At 35.9% G+C, this 27,606-nt stretch overlaps 2 protein-coding genes across 2 annotated transcripts in view; both read right to left on the bottom strand.

Moving 5' to 3' along the window:
• LOC136030025 (protein scarlet-like) overlaps window positions 1–27,606 on the bottom strand; it is a 213,933-nt gene that overhangs the window by 101,289 nt on the left and 85,038 nt on the right. The gene's annotated exons all lie outside the window — the stretch shown is intronic.
• Window positions 14–26,550, bottom strand: LOC136030013 (protein white-like). The gene is made up of 4 exons (XM_065708632.1): window positions 26,300–26,550; window positions 7,314–7,419; window positions 1,350–1,548; window positions 14–484 (listed from the first exon to the last, which is right to left on the bottom strand). The coding sequence occupies exons 1-4, from the start codon at window positions 26,478–26,480 to the stop codon at window positions 386–388; spliced, it is 585 nt and encodes a 194-aa protein (XP_065564704.1). The 5' UTR covers window positions 26,481–26,550; the 3' UTR covers window positions 14–385.

The raw sequence follows: 27,606 nt of genomic DNA, 5'->3' as shown, positions 1-27,606 counted from the left end.
ATGTTTAATTAGATTTAGTGGTAAACACACCTAGTTTATTATCGTCTTTTTATTGCCGCGTACAACATTTTTCAGCACAAAATTAGTTACAATTACATGGCTGTAACTCCTTCTCTTCTCGCTCACGTTAACATTTTACTAATAGTCCAACTTAACATTGCTTACACTATCTTGATCTTTCATCTACCAATGTCAATAAACTAATTTACGGAAAAAATACAAAATAATAAGTTAAAAAGGAATACAGCTACGATATACAGCTACGATCTCCTAATATATAGTATAATTTTTAAAAAGTGTGATGTTTTAATGTATTATAAATGTCAGTTCACTTTTGGCGACACGATATCTCTTATGGTAACTGATCTTTAACAAAAGTGTTGGGTTACTTGCGCTGACTTCGCTTCAGAAGCAACAAAAATGCAACAAGACGGAATCCAATAATCAATCCAATCATACAACACACGTTCCAGAAGAAATTCTCCTGAAAAAAAATAGAAAAATTAAACTTTTTTTTTTACATTATTCTAGAAAAGGCGGAAAAATAACAGTAGAAATAATCTATATGTATAAAAATAAGTTGTCTGTGTGTGTGTGTGTCGAGTGACATCATGTTTGTGTGTCGACTGACATCATGTTTGTCGACTGACGTCATTATAAGGATTGAGCTGTATGCGTCATGAAGTTGTTTGTCGACTGACATCATGTTTGTCAACTGATGAAATTACATACCGGGACAAAAATGACGATCGGGCCACAGGGAATATAAATGACGACCGGGAACCTCAAAGAGAAATTACAGAAACAGTGAAATCAACGAAGACTTTCTTTTTTCCCGCTGTACTTATATTTAATGAAATTATACTTTTTTCCCCACATACTTTTCCCCATTATACATCTGTTTCATTTTTAGCACTTTGGAGGGAGCTGGTGCCACTCAAACCATCACATTAACCCAACCGACAAAAGCTTGTCAATGTCTATATTAAGTCGCTTCTCATTATCAACAGAATTACATGGCAAAGGATCAGCTCATTACTCTTCAAATGAAGAACCTAGAAATTGTCTTTGTTTCATTTGCCAATTAATCAGAATATGTTCAAATAATTGGCTTACAATCTTAATAGCTCGTGCAGTAATCTCGTGATAGTAGATATCTTAGTTTTAGCTTATATTCGAAAATATTTAGTGATTGGAGTGGTTAGTTATCTCAGTAATTCTAGCTATCAATGAACAGCTCGGCTCAAGGAAGCACTCTTGGCTTTCAAACGTTCCCTCTGTAAGCTTTGGTATTTTTTTTTATCTCCTGTGGTTTGACAGTTAGGCGAAAGAAGAATTTAACAAGTTACCTGCATGAAGCCAAGTCTTTCCAAGACATCTTCCCCATCGGAAGTGCAATTCGATATTGTTGCATTGGCAATGGAGATGGAATGATGATGACGGCATGTGATGTTCTGAATCCCTGTCCATTGGTTTATATTCAGTACTTCATTAGCATACATAAACCAAGAGAGGTATTTCAACCAGACAAAATAAAAGGGGACGGAGCTGTAATAAAAATTTGGATCAGCAAGCTCAAATAGGGCTAAAAAAAGGAAGAATGAAGCTAGCTTAAAAGGAGAAGTTGGGATAGTTGTAACTAGTTGTGGCATCTAATAAATTTCAAACCGTTGGTGGCAATGAACGTGCAGCAGTGTCGTGTTTTCAACTAATTTTTACTACAAAACGAGCTGAACATAAAGGTTTTGTGCAAAACATTATTGTGCAAAAAATTACTGTTCCAAAAATATTGTGGTGAAAAATCTGTTCATAAATGTTAACATGACGAAAGATTATAATAGATCATGTGTAAAGTTAACAAGAAATGTATTAATTTCATGGTCACCCATTAAAATCAATTGACCTTCAAAATGGCTACAATTAAGCACTAAAATTACACAAAAACAATGCAAAATCAACTCAAATTAGAAGTTCTATTGCCATTTTATTAACACAACCAAGATTTTGTTTTGTCTGTCAATCCAATAACTATGCCTTTAGGGGTGACATGACTCACCATAGTCCATGGGGATAGGCCTGTAAGTTATGAAATTTGCCCATTGTTTAGGTATAGTATTTATTATTGGGAAGTATGCAGACATTTCTCGGGGAGGAGATTTTTGTGCTTGGGGTGATTTCCTTAGGGATAATTTTCCGTGAGGAAGGAAATTTTCGGGGGGTGAAGTTTCCAGGGGAAATTTTACACCGAGGGGATTTGGTAGAATTTCTATATGAAATTCTTTTTGTCTGTCTTACTTTCTCTTTACCAACTCAATTTTCCATGTGAAGATGTTCCGGGGAAAATTTTCAGTGGGTTTGTATTTCGGGGAAAAATTCCACGGCAGGGGGAACTGCCAGAGTGATCGGAGAAGTGATTTGAAATTAAATTCTTTTTCAAATCCAAGCATACTAACAAGAATTTTTCAGGCCTAAACTGCCAGAAAGATATTTTACGGAGGGAGAGGGGAATTTTCTACAAATATAGAAATGTCTGGAGGGATTCAATGGGGAAGGAAGTTCATTTTAGGTAGGGGGAACTTCCGAGGAGGTGTTTCCCGTAAGGGGAGCGAATTTTCATCGAGGGTGAGCCAGATTCACCAACACTATTTGAAAAATGACCAGAAATTGAATAAAATGAAAACATTTTTTTTTTAATGAGAGTAACGAGCAGCATTAAAACTCAAACAAACAGAAATTATTCTGTTTATGAAGATGTTGCTCCCCCCTCCTCGAGAAACTGCTCTGTGCGCTAAGGTTTAACTGTTTGTCCCAATTTTTTAAGAACGACTCCTAAAACACAAGGGCCATTTAATTAGAATAGGCAGCTTTTCTAAAAGTGCAAAAACCTTTAGCGTGAAGAGCAAGATATTGAGGAGGGGGCAACCCCTTCATATACGGAATAATTTCTGATCGTCTAGAGTTTTAATGTTGCTCCTTACTTTCAGTAGAAAAAAATTATTTTTTTTTTCTGATTTTCAATATAACGGAGGAAAGGATAGGTTTTATATTCAGTGAAAGAAGCTTTATGAGTATAAAGAAGGAGAGAAAGTTGGTGGGTAGAGGTATGGCACATAAGGACTATAAGTTCTAAATTTAGAATTTGGGATAATTGCAATTGCCCTAAAACAGGAGTTCTATTGGATATCCTCAAATAAACTAAAGCTAAATATAAAGAAGTGGTTCATTAGTGGAAAAGCTGGCAAACTTCAAATTTATCTAAAAATATTTGGGATAATTCCGAGTTGCTTTGGAGCCAAGTTGCAAAATTTACTTCACATTCGTCATCTCAATCTAACCCTATTGAAATTATTTATCAGGGGTGATATTTCTCTTCCAGTTTTTCTGATGATCCTCTCGAGTTGGAATCAACATTTTGTGAAATCCTTACAAGTCATTTATCAGCAGTAGATCAAATATATAATTTTGTTTTGTCACATCGTCAGCCATTGAGTTTCCAATTTGTTTACTAAAGAGCGATACAGCACCGCTATCTGATGTTATTCAACCTGATACCACCTTCATATGTGGTTGCCTTTGGAAATGGTAGCAGGGCGTATCAATTCGAGCTAAGTCCGATGGCAAGACCAATTATGCATTTTTTACCAAGCGTTTGTTTCACCGTTTTTTTTTTACCGAACGTTTTTTTAGAGGTGTACAGGATAGTATTGCGACTTATACATTGGGCAGATATGTAGCTGTCTACTTTCAGTAGGCCTACGGTAAAATAAACGATCGTTTACTTAAATAACTACGCCAAGAGGGTGGCCGCTGGAAATAATTCATGCTAACACGCTCAGCATTTTTGTCAGTCGTTTTTCGCCAAAAATTCAAGGAAGTTTGTCTGCTGACGGCTGCCGTAGTGTTTGCATCGACAGAATATGCTTGCAAAAAGTATAAAATTAAAAAAAAACTAATTTGAAAATCACAAATGAATTACTTTTCCTAGGAAAGGAGAGGGCAATTGTATGTAAAAAAAAAGAGAAAAAAATACGAAAAGCTGGATAGTTTGATTAGGAAGTGCCCAGAAACACAAGGAGGCTTGAAGTGTCAGAGGGTTGGACACAAATTAGACTCTGCATTCAACCCTAAGAAAACGAGGGCTAATCTAATTTATGTGTCCTTAACTAAATACTATTTTAAACAAATTTTAATTAATATAAATTAATAAAATTTCTTCCTATTTAGAGAATAGCTTCTACTTTAACTGCCCCCCCATGTCTGCGGGTTTAGCAAATTTGCACAAATATAGGGGGGCACACAATGTATTTTTCAATGTGTAGGGAGGCCAAATTTGTCACTTCATACTAAAAGGCTTTGTTCAATGAACAAATACGGCACAATTAGTCCTAAACTTGCACCTGCTTAACAGGCAACTGCTTCAAAAATTCAATTTACATCGAAAGCTACATTAATTGAAGAAACAAAGCTGATTTTTATAATACGAGAAGTAGCAAAGTAATATTAGCTTGCTTCAGGTACCTCCTGGCTCATTAGATAAATGCCTTGTCTCCATTTAAGCTCTTTAAATTGAAAGGCACTGTGGTATAGAAATCATGTAAGTAATTTGTATGTTTCGAATTGTGACTGACATCAATTTTGCTTTTGGTTCGTTTTTTTTTGGTTGTGTCTTTAGTTCGTTTAGGCCAAGTTAAAGTAATTTGCATGTTGTGTACTATTGGTAATTTTTTTCTTTTTTATCTTTGTTCGTGTTTCCGCTGAGTGAGAATTTTAGTGTTGTCCTTGAGTAGTTCTTGTCAATTCTTGTGTGTGTATCTCCTGTGTTTAGTTTAATTTTTTTTTTATTTACTCCTCTAGCGTGCATTTTTATGGACAATCGGTAAAATAACAAATTATTATTGTGATTAATATCTGATTAAGTTTTTTGAAGCACGGAAGCTCAAAATATAACTCTTTGATAATCTTAAATGGATTAGCTTTCTCAGAATATTTAAGTTTTGTGCCACTCAGTTTTGTGCAAAAAAATGGCCAAAAATGCCACTTTCCTATGGCACAATCTTTCGACTACATTAAAAGGGCAATTGAATTTTCAGCTTGCGTTAAAATGACCCTTCCCTCATTTTCTAGGGCCATTAGTTTGATACAATAACCCCTGAAAAAAATAAAAACACATCCATGGTCTTTCGTCTGGGGAAAAATATGCACAATTCCACATTTTTTTTAGAATGGAGGGAAGGGAAAGGAGAACACCTCGAAGCAGCAATCAGATCTTCGTAAAACCAAGCCAGTGAAATAATTACCTTGCAGAACCCCTTATTAAAAATTTTAGTTTAAAATAACCCCCCACTCCTCTCCTCATATAATGCATAAATGTCATGTTTTTCCTTTCCCTTATCGCGTTCTCTTGTTTATTATTTTCCTTCTCATTCCTATGCTTATTGCAGCAATAAACTTAAGATAGATTACACTTTTTCTCAAGAGATATTATCAGGGATAAGTTCCATTCTAAGGCATTTTGTACTAAACAAGGACAAGTTTCAAACAGTTCGTGGTAACGAACTGTAGTAAGGAGCGACCCGGCTCAATAGTAACCAAAACTCTAAAAAATGGAATTTTGATACCAATAGCTACATCATAAGAATCGCATTTTAATGCTGGTTTTAAATATACAAGTTTCATTAAGTTTAGTCTTACCCATCGAAAGTTACGAGCCTGAGAAAATTTGCGCTATTTTGGAAAATAGGGGGAAACACCCCCTAAAAGTCATAGAATCTTAACGAGAATCACACCATCAGATTTAGAGTATCAGAGAACCCTACTGTAGAAGTTTCGAGCTCCTATCTACAAAAATGTGGAATTTTGCATTTTTTGCCAGAAGGCAGATCACGGATGCGTGTTTATTTGTTTTTTTGTTTTTGTTTTTTTTTCCCAGGGGTGATCGTATCGACCCAGTTGTCCTAGAATGTTGCAAGAGGGCTCATTCTAACGGAAATAAAAAGTTCTAGTGCCCTTTTTAAGTAACCAAAAAAATTGGAGGGCACCTAGGCCCCCACCCAGTTGGAGGGCTCCCACGCTAATTATTTTCCCAAAGTCAACGGATCAAAATTCTGAGATAGTCATTTTATTCAGCGTAGTTGAAAAACCTTATAACTATGTCTTTGGGGACGACTTACTCCCCCACAGTCCCCGTGGGAGGGGCAACAAGTTACAAACTTTGACCTGTGCTTACATATAGTAATGGTTATTGGAAAGTACACAGGCGTTTTCAGGAGGATTCTTTTGGTTGGGGGGAGGGGTTGAGAAGAGGGGGATATGCTGGGGGAACTTTCCATCGAGAATTTGTCATGGGAGAAGAAAATTTCTATGAAGGGAGAGCAGGATTTACGAGCATTATTTAAAAAAAAAAACAATTAAAAAATAAATGTGAAAAAGCTTTTTAAGCTGGAAGTAAGGAACAGCAATAAAACTTAAAACAAACAGAAATTATTACCCATATGAGGGGCTCATCTCCTTCTAATACCTCGCCCTTTACGCTAAAGTATTTTTAGTAATTTCAACTATTTATTCTACGGTTTTTGTGATTCAGGGGTCATTCTTAATAAATTGGGATAAAACTTAAGCTTTAGTGTAAAGAGCGAGTATATGTAATAAAAACATGAGAATACAAAAGTTCTTTACGTAAGCTAATTTATAAGTTACGTAAATCTTTTACCAATAAAAAGATTCGTAAAAAATTAAAAGTTCTAGTTGCCTTTTTAATTAACCAAAAAATCGGAGGGTAACTAGGCTTCGTCCCACGCTCTTTTTTTCTCTTTTTTACTGTTTTAAAAAGAAGAATTGAGAGAAAGAGTCAAACTTTAGCGTAAAGAACGGGGCGCTGATGAGGAAGCAGCCTCTTTCATATACGAAGTAATTTCTGTTCGTTTTAAGTTTTATCACTTTCAAAGGATCAAAACGATACTGTATAAAGTCCTGAAATGGGCAATCAGTTGAAAATCATTCATGTCTCGGAATGTCGGTTTAAGGCTGCAACGTGGACACGCACACACACAGTAACTTTTTTTTGGGGGGCGGGAGGAAACAAAAAATAATATTTAAGAATTTATTAGGAATTGAAAAAGAATTTATCAAGAGAAGAGTACCCTGAAATTAATAAGATTTGGTATCATAAGCGTGATGGAGCCCCAAGCCCCCTCCTAGCTGCGTAGATCCACACCCCTGCACGTGGGGGTTGAATATGATTAGGCATTCAAATAGTGCCCATCAAACTGAATTTTACATTTCCTTGGGGACAGCAAATTAAAAAGGCTATTTACTTGTTATTTAAGAAGAATCCACCAAAAAGCATTAATGGAACCATCATTGGCGCGGAAATTGCAAGAGCTGTGGCCAAATTGGGACTTGCACATGAAACCATGTAACCTAAAATGAAAAACTTAAATAAACATGTAAAAAACTGTTTTTAAAGTTAAGAACAATTGAGATTTACTCTGCCACAGAGTCAATTACCTTTATTTCATGATAAATCATTTATGGTAATCCTATTTTAGCCAATTAATCTCTGACTCTTCATAACAGTAGTTTTATGATTTTGTCATTAAAATCATGATTGTTGCAGTATTTATAGACTACCAAAATAACAGTACCGATTTGGAAAAGAAGGGAAAATTGCAATAGACACGAAAAATCACCTTTATAAACTAGTGTTCTGTGGTGCATTAAATCATTGTTTCTATGTGAACTCCAAAATGTGAACCATTTTAAATGTCTGTATTTCTTGCATAATAGTCTTTTTTTTCGTGAGATTTACGGGTATAGGACTACAAAAAAGTCAGGTTTCCTGACTCACAGCCTTATCCATTATCAAATGAGGTTTGTATTTTTGACCCCATTCTTTTTCTCAAATGGATTTGGGAAGTTTTTTTTTAATAATTTTAGATGATTAAAAACGATTTCACAAAAGTGACAAACGCTAGGCTAATCATAAATGATGTCTAGATTATGTACCTGCAATGGAAAAATTTCTTCAACACGCGAAAAATATGTTGCTTTAGAAAATGACCAGTGCTCTAGAAGTAAAAAATGATCTGTACCAGCAGTAATCTAAAATCTAAAAAAAAGTTCCACAGCACCGCATACATTAAAACAATTTGCTTTTCTTGTTGAGTACAAATATTCATTAATTTTCACTTTCAAAAAAATATATCCCGTTCTATTCAATAACTGTGATTAAGCCCCGTGAACAATGTCCATCCAGAGGCATCAATGAGGGGAGGGAGCAGGGGAACATGGCCCCCTGGCTATTTTCTACTTTAGTTATGTGCTATATTAAACCAGCGAGACTGGCTAACTTGTCGGTTTTATTTGTCGCCCCTGTGCTTCATTTTTTCATAGCTATTAAATAGCACTGTTACTTTTCAATGACCTTGTTTTGATGTGACCCGTCTTTCCCACTCTTGTACCACCCAAATCTACCATTAGGAGACAATCTTGTTTCAAAATGTCTAAGAGCGCTTACCCAATCCTCGACCAGAAATGTGTTTGCTGAGTAGGGTTCATTCAAAACTAAGCTTCAACTGATCAGTATTTCTTTATTGTTCTTGTGAAGAATTCGTAATCAAACTATGAGTAAAAAGCGACAACAAACTTCGGATTTTTTTTTGCGGTGAAAATGCGGAAGAAAAATAAAGAAACTGGCAATAGTTTCAGCGCTTAAAGTGTTGTACGCAATTTGCTCTATTTCGAAGTTGAAGGAAAGATTTGATTGTATTGTTGCTGTGCTTGCCACAGTCTTTGATAGTTCCAACGGGAAGGCAGAGTGTGAGGCAAAATCAACTCTGCCACTTTTGTCTCAACTTTGCACATAATAGGAAAGTATTAGTATTGTAAATTGTTTATAAGAACAACTTCAATCGAAAAGTTTGTTGATTTATAAAGCCTTTGCATTGATTTTTGGGATATATGAGACACTCCAAAAGCTGAGAAATGATAACGAATGGAATAACTTAAGCAAAAACATATCCAAATTTTTGGCTTTACACGATATCCAGGAATCGAAATCTCCACAATCTAAAACCAGTGCTCGAAACAAGAGAAGTCAAGCCATTTCCATTCGTCTCAAGGACTTTCTTTCAAACTCAACAACCGGTAAACGCAATACCAGTCACCTAGTCCAATCAGACTCCGGTAAACTTCTGTACTTTGAGGTAATAGACCGTTTCACGAGCGAGAAGGACAACTTTTCATGCAAAATATGCCTCTATTTGACACTATCTGCGTTCGATCCCCCAAGTTCGAATTTTCTTGAACTTTCGAAAGTGGAAAGAGTTATGTGTCATTATCAAGGGATTTTCGATGTCGATGCCCATGCAATAGAATCCCAGCTTTCTCTTGCAAAGCTGCATCTGTCAAAAAGTGATATTTCAAAAATGGATCTTGTTTGAGCAATCGAAATCTTAATCAGCCTCCCAGTTCCCTATTGTGTAGTGTTAAAACTGATGAAGCTAGTTGCTGCTTTGCCTGTAACCACTGTCAGCAACGAACGATTCTTCTCAGCATTAGGGTGCGTGAAGGACTATCTGCGATCGATGATGGGAAACCACATACTCAGTGATATTAGGATATTGGGCGTTGAAAAGAGGAGGTAAATAAACTGGATTTGGACAGATTAGTCGGCGATTTTGCCAAGCAGCAAAGTTTCAAACTTTCAGGGAATCTTGAAGTAAATGTTGAAATAAATCGAAGAAGACTATATGCATTCAGGATGTTAAAAGGGCGGATCTACACTGTTTCAGGAATGGTTAAGGCTATTTAGCTGAGAATTTTGGGAAAGTGTAGGGTGTGTTGAACTAAATAAAAAGACACAATAGGTATCCAAGTGGTCAAAAGGGGGTACCTGGACTGTTTCAGGAATGTCCAAGGGTATTAGGTTGAAAGTTCCATGGATTGTGCCGAGGATGCTAAGAAACCAAAAGACACGATATCCATCCATTTTGTCAAAATGGCGTGTCTGCATAAAGCTCAGAAACCCTTAAGGGTATGAAGTTGAAACTTTAAGACTTTGAAACTTTGGGAATGTTGAACTATATCAAAAATTAATATGTGCATTGAGTATGTCAAAAGGGCTTATGTGCAATATCTGTAGAACGGGTAAGGGTATCAAATTTGAACTTGCAGGGGACGTCGAACTAAATCCAAACCAACTGTTTGTATCAAGGTTGTCAAAAGGGCATATCTACAATATCTTGGGAACGTCAAAGTTTAGTAAGCTGAAACTTTCAAGGAATTTTGAGCTTTATCAATAGATGCTAGGCGCACCCAAGTTGTCAAAAAGGCATATCTTTGATATCCCAAGAACATCTAGGGGTTATAAGTTGAAGCTTTTAAGGACTTTTAGGGGATTTTGACTTAAGCCAAAATACACTTCATGCATCCAGGTTGTCAAAAGGACACATTTGCAATATCTGACGAATGGCTAGGGGTATTAAGTTGAAAGTTTCAGGGAATGTTTGCAATGGGAGGGGTGGCGACCCAAATAAAAATACATTATGTGCATCCAAAAGTGTGCACCTGTAATATCTCAGAGACGGCTAAAGGCATCATGTTAGAACTTTCAGGGAATATTGAGGGTTATGTTAAACTAAATTGAAAGACACTATGGGAATACAGGACGTCAAAAGGGTGGATCCGTAATATCTCGAGAGTGGTTAAGGATATTTAGTCGTAACTCCCAGGAAATGTTAAGGTTGACGTTGAACTAAATCAAAAGACGGTATATGCATCCGGGTGGCCAAAAAAGCGTATATCAAATACCTGATGATCTTCCAAGAACATTAAGTTTAAAGTCTCAGGGAATGTTGAGGGAGATGTTGCAATAAATCAAAGATGCTATGTGGATCCATGTCTTCAAAATAGCCTGTCTGCAAAATCTCGGGCACAGCTATGGGTATAAAGTTCAAATATTTGGGGATTTTTGAGAGGAATGTTGAAACAAATTAAAATTCCCCATGTGTACCCATTTTGTTAAAAGGGCGTATATGAATTATCTCAGGAGCGCTTAAGATGTTAAGTTGAAACTTCTAGGAAATGTTGATGGGGGCGTGGAATTCAATCAAAACCACTGTGAGCGTCCATATTGTAAAGATGGCGTATCAAAAAAGTGTCAGCAACAGCTAAGGGTATCAAGTTTAAACTTTAAAGAAATCTTAAAAAAAATTGAATCAAGACAGACTCCCTGCATCCAGTTTGTCAAAAGGGCAAACCTGCAATATCTAAGGTCAGGTTAAAGTTCTAAATTATAAATTTACTGCTTAAGAGGCTTATCTGATCTGAGGAGATCAAGTAAATTCTAAAATTTTGACTTGGGAGAGCCAAAAGAAGTTTATCAAGGAAAATAAATATTTAATGAAAATGTAGAATTCTTAGTGTGAAATATGTTATTTTTATGTTGATCTGCTAAAAATTACCGGCCATGAAGACACCTCACTTAAAGTTTTAGATCCATGGGAACTTCGACCAGAAGCAAATCTGGTTGCACTGATTCCTGGCACACTATTTTTGTTTTATAGACGAGCACAAACTCTATCATAGGCAGTACAATAGCGCTGTCTAACTAAAGAGTGATGTGGGCACAACCATTTTTTATACTAAGGCACTTCGTATAGAAGTTGTCATAAAAAAATTCGGAAGGTCCTCATTCAATTTGGAATTTGAAGTCCTACTCCTCTTTTTAAGAGTCAAAATAGATCAGAGGGCAACCACCCCCTTCCAAACCCATTAATACCCCAACCATATTCAAACAAATTTCAAGTTACCCACTTTGTTCGGCATAGTTGAAAGGTCCGGTAACTATGTCGCTGGGGATGTCAAATCACATAGAGCCCTTAGGAAAATGACTGTAAGCTATGTAATTTGTCAATTGTTTACACATACTATTTGTTTTTGAGAAGGGTGGGCATACTAGGCCTTTAGTGCCCAAAGAGACAAAAAAAATTCAGGTGAAGCTTTCACAGAACGGTAAGGAGAGTGTTTAACTAAATCATAACAAGTTATATGCCTAAGGGTTGTTAAAAGGAAGTAACTCACAAATGTCTTTATTAATTTGGAATTTCCAGAAAATGATAAAGTAAGGTAAATCTAATAAGGGGGATCTAAATCTAAAATAAGGGGGAGATTATTTGACCAAAAAGGTAATATTTGCACACTAATACTGCTGCTACCACTGCTAATACAACTACTGCTTCTGTAGTGAAGGCTGAAAACAATGAAGTGAAAATTTAAGAAAATGTGGAAGGAAAAGCTAAACTAAATCAAAACATATAATTCAATTCAAATTGGTTTTAATAATAAGTTACATTTAAATTACATACATTCACAAATACTTTTTGAAAGTAAATTCTGGCCCATAATCCATATTGATTTGGCCCTCTAGGACAATCCTGTTGAGGAAACACTCAGATGTTTTTATTAGATTTATTTTAAACGATACAAGACTCGGTTTACTTCTAGTTGCCTCTGGTAGGCCATTCCAAACTCGTGAACATAAAATTTCAAGTGAAAAATCAGACCAAACACATGACGTACACAGAACAACCAACAGACTTCTATCCCATGATCTTCCATGGCGTGTTTCAGAAAAAAATTCCTGAAAAGCTTTTTCGTAGAAAAGAATGAAAGTATTTGTAAACAAAACTTGAGCAATTAAAAACTCACAATTATCATAAGAAAATAAAGAAATGCATTTGATTTATTTTGTTAATCGTATTTGTATAAGATTTAAATGTCACTGTCCAAACAAGAGAGCGGTTTTGGGTATGGGACTGTATAAGCGAAAAATAGAGAAGATGACGGATATTGACAAGAAAATATTGCTAAAGTTTTTTTTAATAATCCCAGATTTCTATAAATCATTGGCTCACCGCTAAAGAATTCTGTTTAAAAGAAAAATTTTCATTAATACACACACGCAGACACTTTACAAATCTATTTTTTGGTCTCCAAATCATTCTTCTAGACGTTTGGAGACCTGTGACAGAAGGCTGGAGCTTCCCTACCCGCAGTGTTCGGACTCGCCTATAAATTCCAATAAATTCCAATATTTTAATGCACTCCTATAAAATGCCTATATTTTGGCTAAAATCCTATTATTCCTATATTTTCGGCTGAAGAGCACTAAGAACATTGCTCATGATTTGCAATTTTCTGTCTTTTGGTGTAGAATGATAATTAATTACAACTGTTGAGCTGTTTAAACTTAACTTATGCTTTGTGTTGGGCTTAGTAAGCTGCTTCTGCATGGGCTATGCTGTTGTGTTGACTTAGTAGCCTATGTTTTGTTTTTTGTCATGTTGGGCCTGTCCGAAATGAGCGAAGATCAGTATGTAGGCTAGCAGTCTCTGCTTAATGAGACTGGAGTTCTTGCGACTTATGTGTTTCCTGGCTGAACGCTGGCTGACTGATGCGAATACGGCCCAGTTATTCAAATGGGCTATTCTAAGATAGTTGCTAATGGAGGGAAGTATAATAGACGTACACTGGGTAGGCTATATGCTACATCCTGTGATCATTCTGTCCCTTATCTATCTGGTCTTTATCCCCTTCTAAAGAAAAATGATGTTAATCAGATTCGGACTTTTTATTTCAGATATTGTAAATTTTCACTTTATCTCCCCCCTTGGTATAGCAATGGTAAGATAATTCGTAAGTTTGATGTCCCTAATAAAAGTGCAAAGTTGGCCCTCCTGCATGGAAGGTTGTCGGAATCAGCTTTTTATCGTTTATCGCCTCATCATCCTTTGGTCCGTCTGTTCGGTTAATCTCATTGTAGCATAGTGTTTTTATGGCACTTGGTATTAACCAAGTGACATATAGCAATCGCCAATTCTGTCTGTCTGTCGGTCCTGGTTTTGCTACTTTAGGCACTTCCAGGTAAGCTAGGATGATGGAATTTGGCAGGCGTATCAGGAACTGGACCAGATTAAATTAGAAATAGTCATTTTCCCGATTTGACCATCTGGGGGGGGGAGTGGGGGGCCCGTTAATTCAGAAAAAATAGTAAAATGAAGTATTTTTAACTTACGAACGGTTGATCAGATCTTAATGAAATTTGATGTTTGGAAGGATATCGTGTCTCAGAGCTGTTATTTTAAATCCCGACCGAATCTGGTGACATTGGGGGAGTTTTGAGGGGGAAACCTAAAATCTTGGAAACACTTAGAGTGGAGGGATTGGGATGAAACTTGGTGGGAAAAATAATCACAAGTCCTAGGTACATGATTGACATAACCAGAACGGATCTCTCTTTGGGTACTTGGGAGGGGGGGGGTGATTCTGAAAAATTAGAAAAAATGAGGCATTTTTAACTTACGAATGGGTGATCGGATATCAATGAAATTTGATATTTAGAAGGATATCGTGTCTCAAAGCTCTTATTTTAAATCCCAACCGGATCTGGGGACATTGGGGGGATTTTGGGGTGACCTAAAATCATGGAAAACGCTTAGATTGGACGGATCGGGCTGAAACTTGTTGTGAAAAATAAGCACAAGTCCTAGATACATGATTGACATAACCAGAACGGATCCGCTCTCTTTGGGGTAGTTTGGGGGGGGGGGTTGATTCTGAAAATTAGAAAAAATGAGGTATTTTTAACTTACGAACGGGTGATCGGATCTCAATGAAATTTGATATGTAGAAGGATATCGTGTCTAAAAGCTCTTATTTTAAATCCCGACCGGATCTGGTGACATTGGGGGGAATTCGGGGGGGGGGACCTAAAATCATGGAAAACGCTTAGATTGGAGGGATCGGGATGAAACTTGGTAATTTATATGACCAGGCATCCCACGCCATCTACCATAGATCTGATCCCGAGGACTTCCGAATCCTATATTTGGCCTATATTTGGGCCCAGGAAATCCTATAAAAATAGGACAGAGCCTATAATTTGAAACGAACCAACCTGTCCAAACCCTGTACCCGTGAAAATAGCGAAACGTGGACATTCTTAACTTTCATAGTCATCTTGTTAGCATCAATCCACAAGTAAACATGCTCCATTGTTTGTTGCTGTTGATAAAGCAGTACCTAAAAATCACCTTTAGCACATCCAATGACTGTGTCATTTGCAAAACTCTGTAGCATTACACCAGAACTCGAATCCAACGTTGGACCAGACAATGAAGTCTGAGGGCACAAATTGCAGCAACAAACTGGAGGGTGGTCAAAATAAACTGCATGTCGTTAATGTGAATAATAAGTGAGAGGGCCAAGAATCGAACCTTGGGACACTCTGCAATTCATTGTCTTTGAAGATGTATGATTATTCCCAATTATAATTGCTCTATTTTCTATACATATTTGATACCATGTAAAAGATGGCCTTTCGTCCGAACATGGTCTAACTTATCAAGCAGGATATCATGGAACATACAATCAAACACCTTCTTTATGTCCAGAAGTGTTGCCATTAGAATTTTACTTTGATCCATCATTTTATTTATAAAAAGAGAAAGCGAAGCAAGAGGATCTTCTGAAGAGTGGCAAGGACGAAAGCCAAACTGTCTCGAATTCAGAAAACCCTTCAAATTCAAAAAGTTGCAAGATCTTTCCGCATAGGTATTTCAAAATTTTTTGAAAAGGTAGAGAAAAGTAAAATCGGTCTATAATTACACACATCTGATGGATTTTCTCCTTTAAAAAGAGGAAATACTATCGCTTTTTTTAGATCATCTGGAAAAGTACCTGTTTCATATGAAAGATTCAAGAAAAAAGTAAGTGGCTCAACAAGAAATTGGGCACTTTCCTTCACAGTTTTGACATTAATGTGCCGAAATTGGCATATTATATTAACGAAAAATAAAAAACTTTTTTTTATCATATCATGATAAAGAACTGCTTTTCAGATTCTTAAGACCTAGCCAAAGTCCAAAAATATAACTCCCTAGTCAATTCTTTTCCTTAGGCGGCAACTCGGTCAATACAAAGGTATCAGTTTTCTTCGTCGCTTCAAATAAACAAACATAAGAAGGTTAAACTTAAGGGATTTCTCACTCAAAATTACGATTAGGTGCAGGTTATCCTTGGCAATTATTCTTGTAATTATTTATACAATATAATTTTTTTATATAAATTACCGCAACTTATAACCACAAGTCTGATGTCTGCACGCTACTTATTCTCTAAACTCTGTTTAAACAGGTTACAACTAACTAATACTTGACTGAATCGCTCCTGAACAATCCGAGTGGTTAGTCCCTTGGTGTAATTTATGCATTCTCACACGCTCCGATTACAACTGGGTCTAGTCTTTTCAGGGGAATTTTTGACTTCGGAACATAAATATGTAAAATATTTGAAGGGACTGCAGTCAGGAAGTTTATATTATAGAATTAAGTTTCTGATTGTTGAATAAAAAAATTTTTTGCTTCAGTTTTGATACCCCACAACAACAGTGTCAAGTATAGCAGTCTAGAATGCAAACCCGAAACAGGTTTCATAATTATTTTAGAATTATAAAAAAAATAATTGTCTGCTTTAAGATTTGATTAGATCAAAATATTCACCGTATTTTTTTATTTCTATTGACATAAAAAACGCCAAAATCACTAATTCAGAAACGTCGGGCAAACTCCAAATGATTAACATGGGAGGCATCGGAAGATTCCTTGAGAGTGCGTCCTGGCTTAATTAAAAACATCATAATCAGAAACGGGAACAAATCCCATAGAATTCCTACACGAGGGAGGAAGAAAATGTTTATAGCTGTGACAAGAGAAAAAACTTCATCTTTCGTTTCCCTCCCAACCTCACAAAAAAGATGCTAACACCCTAGGAATTTCACTCTCATTCTCTATAGCTACAAACCTTTTTGGATCAGCTTTCTTGGCATATCAGCACTTTTAGAACCAGGTTTTAAAACTGATTTTATAACATTCCACAATTTCTTACAATCGTTCCCACAAATCTGGAATTTATTGAAAAAATACTTTTGCTTTTCATTTCTTAGAATTTTACGAAGATTTTATTGTATTTTTTTATAGCCTTCTAATAAAAATTTCGTTGGTTCACTTAAATAATCCTTCTACATTCTCATATTCTTATTTATACAGTCTAGAAGACTTTTAGAAACCCACGGACGTCGGGAGAAAAGCTTCCTAGAGTTGCAGTCTACACTCTCTGTATGTATATAGTATGGACATAAAGATTGTCAAAAGGGCGTATAAGCAATATGTTTGGTGCGGTTTACCGTATCAAGATGAAACGTCCACGGAATCATGTGGGGGATGTTCAACTGACCAAAGGGCAATATTTTGCATACTATTACTGCTATTAATACGGCAGCTACAACTGTTACTGCTACTAATACAACACTATTACTGCTAATTACTGCTCCTACTACTACCACTACAACTACGGTAATAGTACAATTAAGGATAAGGGTATGAAGGTGAAAATTTGGAGGGGAAATTAGAACTAAAACAAAGAATACTATGTGCAGATTGTCAAAAAGGTACATCTCAGGAAAGGAATAGGGTATTGACTTGGAACTTTAAAGGAGTGCTTAAAGGAGAAGATCAAATGCCCAAAAAGCAATATATGCTCGCTACTACTAATACTACTGCCACTGCTACTTTTGATACGACCACTACTCCAACTACTACTTCTATTGCAACTGCTACTAACACTAAGAGCATTGAGATACAAATTTTAGGAAGTTTTGAGGAGAAGTTGAACTAAATTAAAACACGCTATAAAAAATGCAGGTTATCAAAAGGGCAGATCGGCAAAATCATAGCAACGGCTAAAAGTATTAAGTTGAAATCACCAGGGCTTGACGAGGGGGATGCTCAACTGACTAAAAGCCAATTTGTTAATACTACTGCTGTTGCTAGTACTAGTGCTATTACTGTTAATATTAGTCTTACAACTAGTACTACTAGCACCCCTACTGTTACTACTGTGACTACTACTGCAACTATAGGTAAGAGTATTAAGGTTAAATTTTAAGGGAATATTGAGGAAGGAAGGTGAACCAAATCACAGCACACCGTCTGTAAGCTGTTCGTCAAAAGAACATAACACCTATACCCTAGGAACAGTTTGGTATGTGAAGTTGAAACTAATAGGTCTTGATGTGAAGGATGTTGAACTAACCAAAAGTCATTATTTGTACCTTAATATTACTACTTCTAGTACTACTATTGCTACTGGGACTACTCCTACTGCTACTAAGGCTAAGAGTATTAAGGCAAAACTTTTTTTAGAAATGGTGAAACAGTACTGAACTAAATCATGCTCACTAAACGTATGCAGGTCAAGAGGACGTATCGGCAATACTTCAGGAACGAAATTGTTTAAAGTGTGTATTAACAAAATACATTTTAAGTGTTTTCACTTTTTTAACTTTAATAAGTCCAATATTATTATTATTTTAAGGAGTAAATATGGGTATTTGTATCTTAAACTGTCGATCCACATTCATTTTTCATTTCAGTAATCTTGGTTATGACGGTGTTTTTTCGATATTATGACAAATAGAAACATTCAGCTTAAAACAAGGATTGTTTTCAGCAAAGTGCTAACTGTGTTCAGGGAAGCACGGGGGAGTCAGTCTTACTCACCTCAGTTTTTCTTGTTTTGAGATTGAGTCGGTTATTAGTTGTAATTTCTGTTCGTTTTTGGTTTTGTTTACTTATAAATGGGGATATGTGGTAGTTTTAAAATTTTTAATTATTTGACCTTACTTCTGCTCATTTTTAGCTCTTAACTTTTCTTTGAAAATACTTATTTTGTGGATTTTTTTTAAATTGACTAGATAAATACACAGAAAATACGCTTATTTAAATAAACAAGCAATTAAAACAAAATTTTATACAGTAAAATGGTACAGTAAAATGGTAATGAAATCGTCGATCAGTATTCTTTTATATTCAAGGATTTAGCTAGATTTGAACGAGTATGACTTCAGTGCTAGAGAAAGCCAAAAAATAACCAGATTTTCAATAGCCTTCCTTATTTGAAAAGTATTTATTCTACACACCCATCCAAAGCTCTAGAGTATCTTTCATTAATATTTGTTGCGACCTTTTGTTTGAAACGTGTATAGCAAGCTTCAATCTTAATTCCTGCTCAGAAAGAGCGAAAAAACTTACAAATATTCCCTTTATTAATCAAAAACAAAAAAATTAAAAAAGACCCAAATTTAATAAAAACTTAAAAAAAATTAAAGAAGGTGAGGAGCTACATATACTTAAATATGATCAGAAATAAACGCAGATCATAATTTAAAGTTGAAATGAATAAAAATCACTATCAATGAATAAATAAAACCCAAAACGAACACATTTTACAAAAATAGTGAAGTCAAACTTAAAACTAACAGAAATTACCACAGACAGAACTACGGCTAACGTCTCATAAGCAGAGGGTATAACTAGGGTTTTCAGCGCCCGTAAAATTCACACTCCCATGAATTTCCCAGGAGGTATTGCCTTCCTTATGGCCAACAAAGGGATTTTTGGAAATCATAAGCCAAGTATACGCACCTAACACTGGGCAAATTATGTGATAACGCAAAGCTCGTGGTGTGCGACAGTGTGTTCTATTGGATATAGCCCTTTATGCGAACCTTTTATCATCGGAACTGAAGAGCAGAGTTTTGATGGCATACTATCACCCTACTAAAACCCCTTGAAAAGGCAAAAGTGGAGCGCACAAGTAGCTCCTTGAAGGAGATACCATTGACGAAGCACTGGTGTAGGAAGCAGCAGAGCTAATACATGAAATATTTCACAGTATAAAAGAACGATTATCCAAGTATTCAGAATCTCGACCTGCTTATAATCTTGAGAAATAACCAGAGAATTGAACGAATTGGTAATTTTGTGCTTTATCTACAGTCTTTATAGGAATACTTCATTAATTTGCTGCTCACCGCCACAATTTTTACATGAAGTCTACTTGGCAGTTCGTGCAATATATTTTTCAGTTGAGGAAAGACAACCCAGAGCAGTATAGAATTTTACAAGAATACCTTTTCATCCGGAGAACTGACAACTACTTGGCAGTGCTTTCTCCTGATTTGGGGATCGAACAAACGTCAATGAGAAGTATGAAAACAAGTGGTGGTCTGATGAGAAGTTGAGGCAGGACTGAATTACAACAGACAATTTAGACATTTTCTATATGGAATAAAGTGGGATAAAGGTTTTGAACGACATGGATGCAAAACAAATTGACAAATAAGTTTTCAGAAGAAAGGAGAAAGCTGTAACTATGGCTGAGAAGTCATCGGTGGTGATAGATAGCGAGAGGGAAATTGCCAAACCGGCTTTAATCTTCCAACGTGTGGCCGCAGTGGCTAGCACCAGTAGTTCTGACTTGAATGAAGTTCTGTTGTTCGTGATTTACACTTTTCCATCATTGCTCTTTAGATCGTTCGAGGGGATGAGGACAGCTGACAAAGCATCTCTAACAAATGCACTGATGAAATTGAGGGGATTGATGTTTCGGTGACATTGCCAACCTCCCAGAGAGTTTTGGATGGTGGCTGGCTAGTCAAGAAAATACCGAGGAGTTTCGGATCTATATACTCTAATATGAAAGAATCTTACGTAGATTATGTCAAAAGACATTTTGGCAACGCAGTGGTAATTCAGACCCTTACACTGAAACATCAACGACAAAAAATTGCACACAGCTGAAGAGAAACAAAGCTTTGTCATGTCCAACGATTGAATTATCTCCTAACATTAAGATCGTCTAAAGTAAGGAAAAACTTTTGAGAAATCCCAAAAATAAATAACGCTTCATTGACCTACTAACTGAGAGGCTGGCGAACTTTAGGATGTCAATTTCCATATGCTCAGGATGATGACAATGTCTTAGTTGTACAAACTGGAGTCAGTTGTGCTGAAAATTTGTCGACCACTTTGATTGGGAATGATACTGACCTATTAGTCCTTCTGCTGTACCATGCCAAGCTTGATGCATATGATATCTTTATGCAGACAGACAAGCATGAAAATAACCGATGAGTATATGACATAAAAAGGATCAAGAACAAACTAGGAACTGAAGCAGCAGAAAATCGACTCGTTTGCCACGCAATGCCTGGCTGTGATACAACATCTAGACTTCACAGGACAGGGAAACCAGCAGTAGTTTCCTTGTCACTGAAAGATGGTATCTTTGAGAATGCATACAAGATCTTCATGACATCAGGATCCAACCATCAGGAGAACACCAAAGCTGGAGAGAAAGCTTTACTCCGCATATACAGATGAAAAAGTAATGATAAGACCCTGTAGAATGTCAGGGTCCAGTTATTTACTCTGCGGGTTGCAAGCTCTAATGCTTTCGTTCAAGCAGAGCGGCTTCTGCATACTTTGGCTGCCACAAAGTACCACTTTTACAGGTGCTATTTGCCCGAAGAGTAGGGTTGGCACCTCTCTTCGTCACGGAATAATTATCTTCTCATTATGACATATGCTTCACCAACGCCAGAAAATCTGTTAAAGATGGTGAAATGCCAGTGCACCAGCGGGTGGGAGTCTCACAGATGGAGCTGCCGTCAGAATGGTTTACCCTGCAGTTTTGCCTGCGGGGAGTGTAAAGGGGCGTTATGCGCTAACGCTGCAGCAAGACAGGATGAGGAAGATAACGAATACGAGTACAAAGAAGAACTAGCTATAGGTTTTGCTTTAAAATCAAAATGTTTTTGTGATTAATCTACCTGAGTTCTAAACGTCCCTTTTTATAACTGATTGATCAGGAGTTTTGGCCTCAATTAAAGAAATAGGTTTCAAGAAGTTACACTTGCCAATCCCTCATATAACAGGGCCCTCATAGGTGGAAGTCAGGTAAATAGTAAAAGAAAAACTGTTTTTTGACCTCATATTTGACAATACACTACTTTATTTAAAAAATGATCGTTTAGTCGAAGGAATCCGTCAAATAATGATCTGCATACTTTATCTACCCCTTCCCCATTCCATGGAAGTGAAAATTGATACCCTGATACGGAAAATTGAATTTCTAACGTCGCACTCGGATTTGTCATGCTTGATTTGATAGGAAACAACTATTTAAACTCCAAAACATTTATAAACACAAAAACCGATTCCCCTCTCCCTCATTTTCCCCCTTAAAGGGCAAATTTGGGGCAGTGGTGCAAGAGGAACTTTTGTGGATTTTTCTTTTTTTTAGTAATTTTTTCTCAATTTTTCGGTTACTTAAAAAGGCAACTAGAATTTTTAATTTTTAACGAACTTTTTCATTAGTAAAAAATATACGTAACTTACAAATTAACTTACGTAACGAACTTCTATATTAGAATATTTTTATTATGTATATGAGAGGGTTTGTCCCCTCATTAATATCTCGCTCTTTACACTAAAGCTTTAATTTTGTACAAATTCTTTAAGATTGACCCCATGAATCACAAAGGCTATATAATAAATAGTTGAAATTACTAAAAATACTTTAGCGTAAAGAGTGAGGTATTTAGGAAGAGATGAACCCACCATATGCGTAATAATCTCTGTTCGTTTTAAGTTTTATTGCTGGTCCTTACTTTCAGTGGAAAAAAACTTTTTCGTATTATTTTTTCATTATTTTTTTTAAAACAATGCTAGAAAATCCTGCGCTCCCTTCATGGAATTTCTCTTCTCCCATTACAAATACCTCCAAGGGAATAACCTTCCACGTAGCCCCCTCCCCTCAACCCCCGCCCAAAAAATCCCCCCGAAAAGGTCTGTACACTTCCAAATAACCATTACTGTGTGTAAACGCTGGTCAAAGTTTGTAACTTGTATCCCCTCCCCCAGGGACTGTGGGGAAGTAAGTCAGCCCCAAAGACATAATTATTAGGTTTTCGACTATGCTGAACAAAATGGCTATCTCAAAATTTTGATCCATTGACTTTGGGAAAAATATGAGCGTGGAGGGGGCCTAGGTGCCCTCCAATTTTTTTGGTCACTAAAAAAGGGCACTAGAACTTTTAATTTCCGTTAGAATGAGCCCTCTCGTGACATTCTAGGACCACTTGGTCATTACAATCACCCCTGGAAAAAAACAAACAAACAAATAAACACGCACCCGTGATCGGTCTTCTGGCAAAAAATACTAAGTTTCACATTTTTGTAGATAAGAGCTTAAAACTTTTATAGTTGTGTTCTCTGATACGCTGAATGCGATGGTGTGATTTTCTTTAAGATCGTATGACTTTTAGAGGGTGTTTTCCCCTATTTTCTAAAACAAGGAAAATTTTCTCAGGCTTGTAAATTTTGATGAGTAAGATTAAAATTTGATGAAACATATATATTTAAAATCAGCATGAAAATCCGACTCTTTAGATGTATCTATTAGTATCAAAATTCCGTTTTTTAGGGTTTCGTTTACTATTGAGTCGGGTCGCTCCTTACTACAGTTCGTTACCGCGAACTGTTTGATGATCATAATCCTCAAGATATTATTATACAAAAATGAAAGTTGAACATAAATGGCGTGGCCAAGGGGAGTGGCAGTCCAATCTCCAAAATTCTATGGAGAAGAATTATGATCGCAATAAATGGAATTTGTTTTCGAATTTTGTTTTCATCCTAATTATGAATATCAAAATTTATTAACTTACAGTTTACCCCTAAACACATAAACAACCAAATTCATACAATTTTAGAAAAGGGAAAAAAAAACTCAGACAAGGACGGAGTTTTAAATGAAAAATACACCATGAAATTCTGTTTTAAAAAGAAGAGTTGAGAAAAATAGTCAAACTTTAGCGTAAAGAGCGGGGCATTGATGAGGAAGCAGCCCCTTTCATATACGAAGTAATTTCTGTTGGTTTTAAGTTTTAATGTCGCTCCTTACTTTCAATTAAAAAAAACCTGTTTTTTATATTTAATAATAGAAAGAGTTGTGCACGATCATGATTTTTTCTGTTGTTTTAAATACGTAAAATGATACTGCTTAGTTTAATGAAGACATTTCTGAATAGTTTGATTTCATTATTGTTTGCCACATTCATTTTCAATTGCATAACAATTACAACCCACCGAGGATTACATACTTCAGTGCGGCGTTGGGAAAAACTTAAGTAAAAGTACTTAAGTAATTACTTAAGTAAAAAATCTGAGTACTTGTACTCTACTTAAGTAAAAAGTTTCTAAAGTGCTTAATACTTATACTTAAGTAAAAAATTGAAGTACTTAAGGGTACTTAAGTACTCAAGTACTTTCTTCATGGCACAGAACAATTATACCGGCATAACGCAGGGTTAATGCGACGAATTGAACTGCCTATATGTTAGCGGATGAACAGATTTTAATCTTTACGAACAGCGGCTCCCAGCCCGGCGCCAAAAAAGGACGCTATCATTACGGAACTACCATATATATTGAACGAAAAGTTTTTTTGTGATAGAGGGAAAATTTGTAATGATGGTGCAGTATCTATAGTGATCCCTTCATATAAGGTCTGTGGATTATCGGCAGGGGTTCCGGTTGCAAATTTTTAATTTTAATTAATGAATTTTTTTTTTCTTTCCTCGGCTGCCTAGGGGTAATACAATTTTACTGACTATCTGGGCATTTTTGTTTGTAAAACTACCTGAGCTTGTGAAAAAGCCTAGACAGTCAAACCCAAGACACAAGCACAGACAGATCAGTTTTTGTACGCCCAACTGTCTTAGCTTATAATTGGGTTCACTTGCATAACTTTCGAGGCAGATAGGAGACCGTTGTAGGCTTTGGACACTTATTCCCCTAGCAAATTTAAGTCAACTTGTTGTTCAACTAACATTAAGTTAACTTTTTTAATAGTGCAAATGTCTAAGTTTATAAATTGAATCAATTGACTTGCCTTGACACTCATTGCAGAATGGCCCCATTTTGACTTTAGACGCTTGTTTGCCTCCCATTCTTCTCATTCTCGTTGATTTTGAATTAAAATGGAATAGTTGTGGGCATCAAGTCATGGCTAATTGTAGAAAAAGCCAAGACAGATATTCGGACTGAGTGAGAAGCAAACCTGACATTAATCCCCCCATATTAGAATTATATAAAAATGTCGTTAGTTCAATTGTTGATACATGTGTCTACCATTATCCGTCCATGCGACATTGCTAGGGCAGTAGAACCAAGGTAGATAGTCAAAGAGCTAAGACAGTGATAGAACCTATAGTTTTCCAAGAGTTTGGTTAACCAAACAGTTGGAAACCTTAGTGTCTGGAGATGAATACTTTGATCTTAGTGATAAAGAGACAACTCGTGATGGTTCTGGCAACCGTGGCCGTGAAACCAATTCTGTGAAGGTGGAGGTTTTATCATATTTGAATGAGAGGCGAAAGAAACTATCTGTGCTCAAAGTGTACCCAAGGGTAATGAAAGTTCTCAGGAAGTGCAACTTTATCATTCTTTCATCTGCAACTGCAGAACGACTTTTTTCGGTAGGTGTTGGAATTATTACTCCAAAAAGAAACATGCTCGGAGATGGTATGTTTGAAAAGCTTCTGCTTTTGAAAGGAGCAACTAAGAAATTAAGTGAAGTTATGATGAAGCTGTAATGAATGTTCTTGGTAAATTATTTTCTTTTTATATCTTAACTGAAGTAAAATTCGATTTTCATGAAACCAATTAATTTTTTTCATGAAAACTATCGGTTTTTCTGAAAAGCGGTCGATTTCTCGGCAGAACCTTGCTTATCTTGTCTACTTGGAAAGGAAACGGATATTAAAGAAGTGTTTTGCGTGATATTTACTGTAAGTAAAACATTAGTACTTGAGTACTTAAATACTGAAGTAAAATCGAGATACTTGAGTACTTAAGTACTGAAGTACTTTTTCGAAACTACTTATTACTTAAGTAGATCTTTAGAGACGTACTTAATGCTTCTACTTAAGTAAAAAAAAAAGAAGTACTTGGCACAACACTACTTCAGTGGTATAGGGAACGAGATAGTCCCCTCTCTTCGATTGGTTTAAATTACTCGTAATGAGAATTGAAATAACACGGGACGCTAGCTCGGAGGAAGACGGATAATTCTAAGTTTAAGAGGCTAGACAAAGCTTCTTAAGTACTCAGAGTTTCTACAGTTTTTTTTTATTAAAAAAGATATTTTTCAACGGGAATAAGGAGTAACATTAAAACAAAAACCAACGACCTTGGGCCAGTTTCGTTTATTTTCATTATTTTTCTTTGCCATTTCATCCGTGGAAATAACAAAATGCATGAAAAATTTAGTTAGCTATTATGAAACATAGTGCTTTTTTACGAAGTAAAAAAAAAAAAAAAAAAAAAATTCTCACCGTAAGACGTTGAACACAAAGCCACTAAAATGCATATCCCTGCAGCTATAATGAATCTGTCGAAGCTTGGATTTAATCCAATTGCATAATAAGGGAGCATTAAGAATAAAACGGGCAAAATAATGAAACGGGGTAGGTCCGACATTGTCTTGGCCAAAAAGTAGACGTCTGTTCTATACATACCATTGTCATGTTCGTGCAAAAATACACTAATTTCCTCTGTAAATACCTATAAATGGGAAATTAATTATTGAATTGAGACAGATGGCGTTATCTTACTGCTTTTTTTTCTGGGAAACAGAGGTCGTAACTTTCAATAGAATTATCTAATTAAATATAAAACTTATACTAGTTAGTTAATTTGGCACTCTTTCAAATTATACATATCTTCATAGGTAACTATGATAAAATCATAATATCAAAGGGTTATATTATTACGGTTCTCTTAATGAAGAAAGCTAGGGAAGGGGAAACTTAAGAAAATTCAAAATCTTTACCGAGTCAATGAGCGAATAACATAAAACAATACTACATAAATGACCTGGCTTTTCAAGCTATTTGATCCTGAGGGTTGTTATTGTTTAATCTATACCTCCAGTGTATTGAATTTCTGTTGTTCTGTGACAAGCCCAAGCTTAACATTTTTTAGAGCTAATAAAAAAAATATACTAAGCAACAATCGACTATCATAAACATTTTAAAGCTTGTTGATGGCTTCGTTCGTCTTTTTCTTAATTCTTTCTTTGATTCAGATTAAATTCTTCAGACCAATTTTTTTGACGATTTGGTTGCAACCTTCTTGTCTTTTACTGACTGGCGTAAAAGTAGTAGGAAACTTCTCTAATGTAACATAAAAAAGATGAGAAATTTGCAAGGTACAAAACGTATGGCTTATTTGGCCATATTGCCAAAACGCATAGCCAAGAAGTGTAAACCTGGAAATAAATTCTCAAATTTCTGCTAAAAAAGCAGGAATTTCCACTATCATTTCAATTTGTAACACCAACCTCGAATATTTTGGACTAACATAAACTTGATGGAATTTACCCTTTCATCATTATGTGAATGGCTAAGAAAACATAATTTCGGAAACAGTCTACCTTTATGGTGGGCTTACAAAAATTTAATAAATGTTTTCTCAAAAGGGCATACTGCATGGCTTATGACCACTCAAACGAGAATTTTAGCTTTTTAAATTTATGGACACTTAGCATAGCAAACAATTTATCGTACTCGCAGCAGAAAATTCCCCTTTCTTTCTCGTACAAACTCCAAATTTCTGGTAAATACCTTACAGTTTCATAATT

The sequence above is a fragment of the Artemia franciscana genome, chromosome 1, assembly GCF_032884065.1.
Source record: "Artemia franciscana chromosome 1, ASM3288406v1, whole genome shotgun sequence".
Taxonomy (NCBI): Eukaryota; Metazoa; Arthropoda; class Branchiopoda; order Anostraca; family Artemiidae; genus Artemia; species Artemia franciscana.
Note: the sequence above shows the minus strand (reverse complement) of the source record. Positions and strands in the feature narration are given on the sequence as shown.